The 12,361-nt window shown below is 54.8% G+C and overlaps 1 protein-coding gene across 3 annotated transcripts in view; it reads right to left on the bottom strand.

The window, feature by feature from the left end:
- Window positions 1-400: 400 nt before the first annotated feature.
- Window positions 401-12,361, bottom strand: part of H6PD (hexose-6-phosphate dehydrogenase/glucose 1-dehydrogenase) — a 34,701-nt gene continuing 22,740 nt past the window's right edge. For all 3 annotated transcript variants that reach the window (XM_050788243.1, XM_050788235.1, XM_050788226.1), the window contains 2 exons: window positions 9,479-9,748; window positions 401-8,299 (listed from right to left, as the gene is read on the bottom strand). In XM_050788243.1, the coding sequence (XP_050644200.1) occupies window positions 6,939-8,299; window positions 9,479-9,748 (1,631 nt within the window). In that variant the 3' untranslated portion in view covers window positions 401-6,938. The remainder of the gene's footprint in view (window positions 8,300-9,478; window positions 9,749-12,361) is intronic.

Below are 12,361 nucleotides of genomic sequence, written 5' to 3'. Positions count from 1 at the left end.
AGGACTCAGGCAGGGGACAGGAGAGAAGACAAATGAAGGCATCAGGCTCTGGTGTCCTCAAAGACCCTCCCCTCCTGATATCTCCCACGCAGGGGTGAGTTCCTTCCCCTCCAGTGGGCTGCGGGGAAGGTTGGGGGACTCTTCCCAGACTGCTTGGGAGTCTATGAAATGCGCTCATCCTGCCCACCGCTGTCTCTCCCATAAGGTCCGCAGACCCTCTTGCAAATGAAATGCATTGGCTTGCTCAGACACACTTATACTTGCAACAGGCATGCGGCTGTCCTCGGTTCAGGGCCCTCACTCACCCCAGCCCTCCCCTCCTCAAAGAAAACACACAGCACGATGCTGAGGCCCACAAACCCCTACACCCCATCCCCCAAATAAACAATTAAAGCATGGATTTTGGCAAATCAATTTTATTGTTTAAAAAAATAAATGTTACATTTGACATAGAAAAAGGCATTTTTAAAATGTTTTTAAAAGGTTTAAAAAGGCATTTGTTCTGGCCAGGCATGGTGGCTCACGCCTGTAATCCCAGCACTTTGGGAGGCTGAGGCAGGTGGATCACCTGAGGTCAGGAGGTCGAGACCAGCCTGGCCATGGTGAAACTCCATCTCTACTAAAAATATAAAAATCTGCTGGGCATGGTGGTGTAATCCCAGTTACTCAGGAGGCTGAGGTAGGAGAATCACTTGAACCTGGGAGGCAAAGGTTGCAGTGAGCCGAGATCACACCACTGCACTGCAGCCTGGGCGTCACAGAGAGACTCTGTCTCAAAAAAAAAGAAAAAAAAGCATTTGTTCTGAATGTGCCTCATCATCCCAGGCATCTGTAAGTTTCCATTGTTTCCATAAAAACCAGTGGGGTTCCCCTCTCTGAAAAAAAGCACCAACATTCTTCCTGCTTGGCAGTGGGTGGCTCTCATGCCCACGCCTCTCCACCCAAGGGAACAGTCTCTCTGCTCCTCACCTGGCAGAAGCCCAGACCCTGAGTCCCTAGCGCGGGGCAGAGCGCAGAAACATGATCCAGATGCGGCAGGCCCTGGCCCTGTCTAGTTCTCCTGCAACAGACTCTTAGCACTGCTCCAATCTGACCTGTCCGGCTGGAATCACAGTTCTCACTCGGGCACAGGTAAAGATGAGCTCCCAGGACCCAGCAGGGCCTCTGCCCCTAGGATCTGCTGCCAGCCGCCTCTTCCCAGTGGACAGAACTAGGAGGGGCAGGCTGTACCCAGCACATCTCAGAGAGATGGAGGCAAGCTGGGTTCCTGATGATTTCCAGCTAATACAGGTCCTTCCTCCTGCGTGTAGGCACCCCATTACGCTTTATAACAGACTCTCTAGACTTCTGTGGGGGTAAAGGACCCAAACTGACACAGGTAGTGTTTGTTCACACTTCCACTTTCAAAGCTAACTACTAGCTGTTCAAATATACTCCATACAGTTTTCAGCAAATCAAAGTGTTTACCTCTCCCACACCAAGGGAAGAAAAGATGCAGACTGCCTTAAAAGCACCTGACAGCAAGGCGAGGGTTTTAAAGATGAGCCTTGAGAATGAAAGCAGCAGCAGCAGTATAATTACCCCAGTGCTCCCCCTTCCCGTGCGTGGGTCACAGAGACAGGCACATCCCCAGTGCTTTGCAAACAGAAGCACTCCCAACAATTGGCTAGAGGGAACGCTTCGGCAAAGGGATCATTTTCTCCCTGGCTTGCTGGACTCTCGGAAATGCATCTGAAAGCCTTTGCCACCCTGTCTTGTGCTGATGACAGCATGAGCCCGGCTGCACCTGGCTCAGCAACAAGCTGCGAGATCCTCAGCTTCTCTCTCACACCCCACCTCGAGCTGCTGACGGCAGCCTGGAGAACTATGTGTGTGGCTGTTCCTGGATGACATCTGCTGTCACTCGTCTTCCCAGAACATCCGCTGCCCAGGGTTCCTGCTGTCTTCCCCAGTGGACAGATTTTGCAGGGAAGACTGAGGAAATGGGAGGGGGAGCTCTGCTCCAGAGCAGAAGGCACAGAAGGCAGGGTTTTTGTTTTATAGGTAGACTGCCCAGTGCATTGCAAAAGGAAAACCAAGAACAGGGAGTGTCCAACTCATCCCCTCTGCATGAGCAAATGAAGATGGACACTGGACTGGGCCAACTGACCCCGGGACTCACACTTGGTCAGTGGACAAGAGATAAAAGCAGGCCGAAGTATTACAGGAATCAATCTGCACTCCAGTGAGGCAGCTCCCATGACTGAGTTACAATGCTTGGAGCCCCTGAGGGCAGAGCGGCACCAGCTGGGAGGTTCGTACTGCATCATGGCTTCCGATGCCCTCGCAGGCTCTGATTCGCTGCTAGGTGCTGGTGAGGTTGGAAGAACTTCCTTCCTTCCTGTGTACAATGCAAACAGCGCCGCTTCAAGTGCCACCCACACGGGTGCAGCCTCATGGGAGAGCTGCACAGGGAGGGAATGCGTTCAGTTCAGCCAGCAGAAGTCCAGGGGTAAGTGGTCCCTAGTGGGTCACATGGCCTGTGACATCTGGAGGCTGCCAATCTTCGCCCTCTAGAGTCCCATTTGCAGGGTGGATGGGTGCTAGGGTGTCGTCTGGTCACTGTGGCCACCTAAGCCTCGTCACTACGGGCCTTTCCTGCACCGTGCTCACTCTCACACTGAGATGCTGCCAGGCAGCTTTTGTTTGTGTTTGTTTTTTTAAACCAGTGGAGTAAGTTCTAAGGGAGCCCCATGTGCTTAAGATAAAAATGTAGCTGGGGAAAGCGGGTGCAGAGGCTGCTTCTGTGAGGCTGCATATATCTTACAGGACAAAACGTTTTGTACCTGAAAACCAAATTCTGGGAAACAGCCCTGCAGGTTTTTGGGAAGCTTCTCCCTCCCTGTCGTGAGTTCCACCTGGGCCCTCCGGGGGAACAGGGACAGGAGAAATGCAAGCAAAGCAGACAGGCCCGGAGTAGGGAGCCTGAGCCCTGCATATTTGAGAATCAAAACCCTCAAGGGAACAGTCGGCCAAATGGCAGGAAGCTTTGATGACTCTGCTAATTTGGGGGCCCAAGAGTAGGGTACAGCATTGTCTGCAGAGAAACAAACAACAGTGAAATTCAATCAGAAGGGCCTATCTTAACTTGCAGTTAGCAGAAAAATGGTCCCCCCGATTTTGACCTAGCAGAAATCTAGCTTAAAGTTCCGTGATTCCTTCCCCTTCCCCTCTACACACGGTAATCCTGCTTGCCCTAGAAATGCTGACTGACAAGGTCTCCCAGAGGGGCCCTTCTGCCGTTTACGGGCCCCTGAGTGCACCCGTGGGCTTCCACGCGGATGGAATCACTGGTCCCCACCAGGGAACCTGGACTGTGGTAACTGCTGCCACCATAGGACCCAAGGGCTCCCAGGCCAGGAAGAGGCAGGCGGCCTGCCTGGGAACACAGGCTGGAACCTGGAACCCTACAGACCTGGGTTCTGAGTGGGCTGCTCCCTGGGCTGTTGTCATCATTCTTTCTTCTCTTCTCTTTTTTTGAGACAGTGTCTCACTCTGTTTTCCAGGCTAGAGTGCAATAGTGTAATCACACCTTACTGCAGCCTCAGCCTCCTGGGCTCTGGTGATCCTCCCACCTCAGCCTCCCATAGTGCTGGGATTACACGCATGAACCACCACACCTAGCACAATTTGGTGAATTTTAAGAAGCATTTTTTAAAAATGAAAACTAAAAAATAGAGGATATCTGAAGTCCTAAGGGTTAAGAATTTCTTTATGAAACTTGCTTGGAACACGGTTGTAAACAAATGAACTGATTTATAATAGAAGGCACGTTTCTTGCTGCAGAGCATGGTCTGAAGTTCGAAAGCCACCAGCCTAGAGGGTTCTGAGAACTTCTTCCTAACACAGGGAAAGGGGTGGGCAGGGGCAGAGGCACACGGACATCCCCAGGTTTGGACTTTTCCAACATATTTGCGGAAGGCACTTGATTTTGGAAAGCAGACTTTTGGCATTTCGACCCTCACCCACGCTCCCACACCCACTCCGCACAGATCTGTGATGCATCCAAGGCAGGACTGAGTTAGAACAGGATATCCTAGGCTCCATGGCAGTGACTATTATTCAGAAATGGTGACATCAAGGGCCGGCTTGCCCCTCATCCTTCAGGGATGAAGCAAAGCAGACAGGCCCGGAGTAGGGAGCCTGAGCCCTGCATATTTTGGAATGAAACCGCTCAAGGGAATAGTCTGGCATAGTAGGCCAAATGGTAGGAAGCTTTGATTACTCTGCTAATTTGGGGGCCCAAGAGTAGGGCTACATCGTCAAGGAGGGACCCCACCTCCTTGGGCATGTGGAGGCCCCTTTCTCTCTGGTGTTGCAACCGGAGAGGAGTCGGTTCCTGAAGAACAGATGGGAGAGTGCTGGGGCCAGGCACCCGGGGAGAGAGGAAGGGAATGAAAAGAAATCCGGCCCAGGAGCTGCGCAGGCAGCGGCGCAGTCAGGCGGCGGCAGTACAGTGCAAGGGCTCCCCCACGCGGCCAGCTGTGGAACTTCCACCGCGACCCCCAGTTCTCTCCTGAGCCCGCCCATCACGGGTAGCAGCTCCGATGCTGGGCGCCAGGAGGATGGCTTCCCGGCTCTGGGCACTGTGGTTCTGTCCTAAGAGGGGCGCTCTCTGGGTATAAAAATAGATGTTCTAGCTGGGTGTGGTGGCTCACGCCTGTAATCCCAGCACTTTGGGAGGCTGAGGTGGGTAGACTGCCTGAGTTCAGGAGTTCAAGACCAGCCTGGGCAACATGGTAAAACCCTGTCTCTACTAAAATACAAAAATTAGGCAGGCGTGGTGGCCGGCGCCTATAGTACCAGCTACTCGGGAGGCTGAGGCACGAGAATTGCTTGAACCCGGGAGGCGGAGGTTGTAGTGAGCCAAGATCTCGCCACTGTGCTCCAGCCTGGGTGACAGAGAGAGACCGTCTAAAAAAAAGAAAAAGAAAAAAAAAAGGCGAGATGCTCTGTCTGGCCTGGGTTGTTGGCGGCCAGAGTAAGTAGTCTGAACAAGAGCCCCAGCTTGGGAACCATGTCTCAGACTGGTACTGAAAATGAAAGCCAGGATTCCTTTAAATTCATAGCCTTGAAGTATAAACAGTCCAGAGCAGAGAAACTGACTTCGCCATGCTCCCTCACCCATGAAAGCCCTCTCTGAAAATGCGGTAGAAATTTTGTATCTGCCTGATCCAGAGAGCAAGTGTAAGGTGAGGGAGAAGCCAGACAGAAAAATCGACCTTAACCAAGAGTCCTATCTCCCAGCCTTGAGTTGTGGGATGTTGAACAAACAAAACTACATGTGTCCTGGGAATTTTGCTTTGTGTTGTTTTTTAAAAGAATGTCAGAGCCCTCCTTGGGGGTTTCAGAAAAGCAGGTATGGCTGGCCCATGGCTTCTCAAGATCACAGTCCCCAACCTATGCTCACCGAGAAGATACCCAATCACTTCCCCAGTCTCAGGCTGAGAGTTAGTGGTGAAGTGAGAGGTGGCAGGAGAGACCGGCACACAGGAAGTCACGGGGGGTCACCAAGGGGCAGGGAGAGAAGGCCTGGCTGTGGCCCTGTCACCCGCCAAGTGAGCCCCTGAAAAGGCTGTGGGCAGCCCCCTGCCAGAGAGGCCTGGCTCCTGTCTGGTGGGAGCAGAGCCACCTGGATGGCCCAGTGTCACTTGATGCTGCATCTCTCTCCCCGCTAATGAGCTGTCACCTCAGTGGGTGATTTAACTGGATCTTTCCTGGTAAAACAAGAGGGGCTCCTGAGAGCAGAAACACCCACCTAGGAGTCCGCCGAGATTGAAATGACCCTCTTAAATTGGGGCTCCCCGGAATGGCCTGATTATCTGCACCCAGTGTGCTTCATGGAGGAAGGCCAGCAGGACAGAGGAGCCGCGGAGGGCAGGGGTCCTCCCTGAGGAAGCTGGGGGAATGAGACCCCACCTTCCCACGCAGAGCAGGTCATGGACTGAGAAAGGCAGCTCCGAACAGCACTGAGATTTCTGCGGCTGGGCGCAGCAGCTCACACCTGTAATCCCAGCACCCTGGGAGGCTCAGATGGGAGGATCGCTTGAGCCCAGGAGTTTGAGACCAGCCTGGGCAACAGAGCAAGAGCTCATCTCTGCAAATATTTAAAAAAAAAAAAAAAAAAAAAAAAATTCTGGAACGCTTTTCACAGCCTAGTCTTTGCTGCTGTATTCCTGTTATCAGCCCTCATTCTCCATAAATGGCGTCTGAGAAACAGCAGACACAGGGAGGAGCCTGGCATTCCTACCGCACAGCCAGGATGGAGGAGAGAGGGATGGCAAGTGGGAGCAGCTGGAGGCAGTGAAGAAGAGGGCCAGAGGCTAGATGTGCAGGGGTTCTAGAAGAACGGGCAGCTGGGGAAGGAGGGGCTTGACCCCCTCAGGGTCTCAAGACAGTCCCCAGTGCCCCTGCTTTGCACAGGGTAATGTACTCCCCTGGGCGCCTCTGCACCCTTCTGTCTACCAATCATGCTCTGAATGTTCCCCAGGAGCCAGTTCAAGGATCACCTCCCCCAGGAAACCTTCCCTGATTAACCTCAGCCCACCACGTCTCCTCTTGTGAACACCGGAGTTTGGGCGCCATCCCGTGTTGTGCTGGTTGATGTGGATGTGTAACTGGCTAGAGGTCTTTTCTTAAGGCTTCTCTCCTGGCCCGGATTTGAAGCTTCTCATGACCAGATTCCATGTCTTCCTTGTTTCTGCATCTACCCACCACTAGACAGAGCTGCCTGTCAAAGGCATCGGGACAAGGCCTTGTCCTGCCCTCTGGGGCCTGACTGTGGGGCAGCAGGTTCTGGAGAGCCAGGGCACGCTGGGCAGGTGGTGGAGCTGAGAAGGGAGGGAAGACACAGGTGAAGGAAAGCACAGGAGCAGAGTGGGCAAGGGGCACAGGCACCCTCATGCCAGGAAGGCGTCGTAGTCCATGTACCACACCAGTTGGCCAGAGTGCGGCAGGACACCCGAGATGGGCCACTTCTTGGGCTCATAGCCCACCCGGCTCACCAGCGCGGTGATCTCACGCTTCATCCTGCCCATGACTAGGACTGCCACCTTCTTGGCACGGTTGATGAGAGGCAGGCTAAGGCTCATGCGGCGGTGTGGCTGGGAGGGGCTCGTGGTCAGCACGACCAGCTGCTCGCCATCCAGGCCAGTGGGCGACTGTGGGAAAAGGGAGGCTGTGTGCCCGTCGGCACCCATGCCCAGCAGCACCAGGTCGAAGCTGCTATTGGCCACCAGGGCTGAGATCTCCCTGGCATAGATCTGGGCGCCCTGGTCCTCCTCGGCGCAGAGCCGCTGCTGCAGGTGCACAGGCATGGGGTGGATGTTGTAGTAGGGGACCCGGACGTGCTGCAGCAGGTGGGCCTGCAGGCCCTGGAAGTTGGACTCCGGGTCCGAGAGCGGGACGCAGCGCTCGTCAACCAGCCACAGGTGCGTGTGGGCCCAGGGGAAGCCGTAGTGCGCCGTGGCCAGCTGCTGGAACAGGGCCACGGGGCTCGAGCCCCCTGACAGCGCCAGGTGGAACTGGCCAAAGCGCCGCACGGCCCGCACAGCAGTGGCCTCAATGTCGTTAGCCAGCTTAGAGATCAGCTCCTCGGACCAGGCGGAGACCAGCGGGCTCTCTCGGTACTTGGCCCTGAGGACCTGGAAGTCACTGGGCATTGGGGCCGGCCCTGGCCCTGGCATGAGCTGCTCCGGCTGCTGCTGGGAAAAGAACAACCGGCCGCTACTGAACTCAAAGTCCAACAGACGGCCGTTCTCAGCTCCTCCAGGATACAGGCGTGGGGCCTTATGGGCCAGGCTCTCCAGCAGAGGGGTCCAGAAGCCCCAGGAGGCCAGCAAGTTCTCTGTGGTGATGAAGGAATCCTTCCGGCCATGGAAGATATGGGATAAGAGGACAGAGTGGGCGTCCCGCTCCTGCACGGGGCTGTAGGCGTAGTAATCGGACAGAGGGCTGCCGAAAAGGCGGAGCCCAGGTGGGCCCTCCATTTCCTTCCAGCTGGAGGGCAGAGAGGGCCTGAACAGGTTCCTGCTGACCAGCACAGCGGGGCTGCCCAGGTCGCCGTGGCCGATGTGGAAGATGAGCTGCCGAGGCAGGCACTGGCTCTGTGCCGCAGCCCAGTGCTTTTCGCTCTGCACGCAGCAGGCCTGGTTCTTGAACAAGATCCGAGCGTAGCCCACTCTCTCGTCCAAGGCTTTGCCAGACATCAAGATGAAAGGCACGCCCTCCCAGCGAAGATTGTCGATGTGCACGAGAACGGCTGGGGCGAGGGAACAGCAGAGGGTGACTCTCTGGCACAGACCAGGACTCTCCGGCCAGCCCTCTCCTCTCCTCGCCGGGCCCTCTGGGCGTCCCCCTGCCTCAGGGAAGCCCCTCACCTTGCCATGCTCACCCCTCACCTGGCATCTCTTCCATGACCTTCTCTTCCCAGTCCATGCTTGAAAACCGGCCTCTGGAGCTATCTCTACGGCTTTGACACCTGCCTTCCTTGAGGCCCCTCTTAGAGTTATGGTCCGCCAGCAAAGGAGAACCGGGCTGAGAACATCCAACCTGGAGACTCTAAAGGACGCCCCACAGTGGGGGCAAGTGGGGTGGGGGACCCTGACTCTTAGGTGTGTGAGGGGGCAGGGGTCCTACAGAGAAACGTGCTCCCCTCCTGTTTGTGAAGCATTCAGGATGCACCCGACGCAGGGTCAGAGGTGCGGGGTGGGGAGACAGGCACCCCAGCAGAGGCCCGTGGGTGGAGTGTTGGCGAGGAGGGGCAAGGCCTGGTGGCAAGAGCCAGGGGCTGACAGTATTCCATGCCCAAGTTCCAAGCCTGGTTCATTTTGACGACTTCACCGAGCCTTACGTTTCCTCACCTATAAAACGGGGCTAATGGCCCTTGCCTCGTGGTTGGTGCGTGAGGCTTGTATGAGAGGCATCTATAAAGCACCTGGCACACGGCGCATGCTCAACAGGCAGCTGTGGCTCTCACTGCCTGGCTGCTACCTGGTGAGGAGCCAGCCCCTCCCAGAAAGCCCTGGGCCTCTGGAACCGCCCAGAGGACAGCCCCGGCATGGCACTTGGCCGCTGGAACTGTCTCTAGCTGCGGCCAGGCAAAAGGCGTGCGGCCTCACTGGGGAGGCCCTATGAGGCAGGAACCAGGTCTGTCTGAGCCTCGCACGACAAACCCTTGGGAAGCATCTGGGACTGAACTGGGGCTGACGTGAGGCCGTGGCCATCAGGATGTCCTTTGCCCAGAGAGCACCACCAGCTGGCCTGCTGCTTCAGGCTGGTAGGAGGCCAGGGAGACAGGGGAATGCCATCCTTGCCTCTGAGCACCCTGGGGGAAATCCCACCTCAAGTCCCCTCCACCCCACCCAAGGGCATCTGCTTTGAAAAGCTGCCCCCGGCGAAGTGGGCAGCCCAGTGCCCCATGCCCGGCCCCAGGGCCCACCTGCGAAGGTCGGCGTCAGGCTGTGGAAGCTGTCTGGCTTCTGCAGCTCTCTGCGCACCTGCTCACTGTAAGACTGGTACTGGCCCACGACGGCACTGCCCCTCTGCAGGCCCCGCAGCGCCTGGAAGACCTGAAGCTTGTGCCGCAGCACAGCCTCCGCACTGCTGACATTGAGGGGCAGCTCCATGGCCACGAGGGTGAGGACCTCTGTCAGATGGTTCTGGAGGACGTCGCGAATGACACCATACTCCTCATAGAAGCTGGTGCGGCCTGGTGGAGGGAGGTGGAGAAGTGGGGAGGATGTAAAGAGAGGCCAGAGCATCTGATTTCCCCAAGGTGCACCAAAACCCCAGCCTGCACATTTGTCCTGCATCCTCTTCCCCCAGTCCACAGGGCCTATAAAAATGGTGCACACCGAAACCAACCTCACCACGAGAAGGGACGGAGGAAGTCTGGGAGCCACCTCTGTCAATGAGAACTATCGTAAGAGAAGGCGACAAATCGGTGAGCCTCTCCAGAAATCCACATGAAGAAAGCTCTATTCCCAGCAAAGGACAGATTGCCTCTGCAGATACTGGCCAGCCCCTCACCCTGCCCTGCCTGGCCACTGCCAGCAGCAGGCTCAGCACTGTGGGGGCTGCGGCACCACGGCGGGGGCTGAGGCACCATGGCAGGGGCTGGGGCCCCAGAGTTTGACTGCCGCTTACTAGCGTGTGATCTTGGGCAAGTTACTTGACTTTTGTTCCTGCGTCCTGCCCTTGGATGAGACTAACAAATGCCGCCTCACTACTGGGCGCACACCTGTGTCAGGCAATGTGCAGGGGAGTGGGAGGGAGGGAATGTGGGAAGAGAAAAGGAAGTAAACAAAATTACAGAGCAGTTGTGACAGAGGGTAATGAAAAGGCCCCTCCGAGACCTGAAGAGCCAGCCTCGCAAAAAGCCAGTGAGAAAGCATCTCAGATGCAGGGACCCTTAGGTGGCAAAACCCTGAGGCAGGAAGGAACTTGGTGTGCTGGGGGCCAGATGGAGGTGAGGAAAGAGTGGGGACAGCGGTGAGGCTGGAGAAGAGTTCAGGGGTCTTGCAGGACAAGGTGAAGAGGCTGGACTTTTTTCTAAGCTCAGTTGTAGGGAGGACACTGGAGGGTTTGAGGCAGGAGAAGATGAGACCTGACCTATCCTGGGGATCGACCCCTGGCCTTAGGGGGAGAATGGGTGCAGATGCAGAGAAGGCAAGGAAGAGGCTGCAGAGCTGCCCAGCAGAGACGACCGGGCCTGGACTAATGGGCAGTACAGGAGCTGGAGGGGAGGGAGAGGCACCTCAGAGTCAGGATTGACTGGACCTGCTGACAGATGGGGTGGGTGTGAGCAAAATGGAGGCCCCAAAGATGAGCCCTGGAAGTGGGGCCTGAGCGGAGGGATGGGCAGTGGAGGCACTCACAGACATGGGGAGGCGGGAGCAGAGGGGTTTGGTGGAGGGTTTAGGTGTGTTTTGGCTGAAGACTCCTAGGCGCAGATGTCCAGTTGTCAGGTGCACGGGGTAACTGTGAGGATAAAAGGGAAGGACACCTGGAGAACACGAAGCAGCACGCCCAGCGTAACAGCAGCAACATAACACCACCAGTGGAACAACATAACACCACCAGTGGAACAACATAACACCACCAGTGGAACAACGTAACACCAGCCTAACAGCAGTGCAGCAACACCAGCGTAACAACAACATAACAACACCGACGTAACAACAGCAACGTAACACCACCAGTGTAACAAAACCAGCATAACAGCAGTGCAGCAACACCAGCGTAACGACAACATAACACCGACGTAACAACAGCAACGTAACACCACCAGTGTAACAACATAACACCACCAGTATAACAGCAACACCAGCATAACAACATAACACCAACACAACAACACTAACATAACACTGGCGTAACAACAACATAACAACACCAGACTAACAACAGCAACGTAACAACACCGGTGTAACAACATAACACCACCGGTGTAACAACATAACACCAGCATAATAGCAGTGCAGCAACACCAGCATAACAACAACATAACACTAACACAACAACAGTAACACAACACTGGCGTAACAACAACATAACACCACCAGACTAACAGCAGCAACGTAACACCGGTGTAACAACATAACACCAGCACAACAACAAAACAACAAAACAACACCGGCATAGCAACAACATACCACCGTAACAACAGCAACATAACAACACTGGTGTAATAACAATGTCACACCAGTGTAACAACAGCAACATAACACCACCAGTAGAACAACATAACACCAGCATAACAGCAGTGCAGCAACACCACCATAACACCGATGTAACAACAGTAACGTACCACCACTAGTGTAACAACACCAGCATAACAGCAGTGCAGCAACACCAGCGTAACAACAACATAACACAAACACAACAGTAACACAACACTGGCATAACAACAACATAACACCACCAGACTAACAGCAGCAACGTAACAACACCGGTGTAACAACATAACACCAGCACAACAACAAAACAACACCGGCATAGCTACAACATACCACCATAACATAACAACACTGGTGTAATAACAATGTAACACCAGTGTAACAATAGCAACATAACACCAGTGTAACAACAACATAACAACACCGGCCTAACAACAGCAACATAACACCACTGGCATAACAGCAATGTAACACTGGCATAACAACATAACAACACTGGTATGACAATGATGTAACACCAGCGTAACAACAACATAACACCGGCATAACATTAGCAACACAACACTGGCGTAACAACAACATAACAACCCTGGCGTAACAACACCGGTATAACAACGTAACAACATGGGCATAACAGCAATGTA

This window comes from Macaca thibetana, chromosome 1 (genome assembly GCF_024542745.1).
Source record: "Macaca thibetana thibetana isolate TM-01 chromosome 1, ASM2454274v1, whole genome shotgun sequence".
NCBI lineage: Eukaryota > Metazoa > Chordata > Mammalia > Primates > Cercopithecidae > Macaca > Macaca thibetana.
Note: the sequence above shows the minus strand (reverse complement) of the source record. Positions and strands in the feature narration are given on the sequence as shown.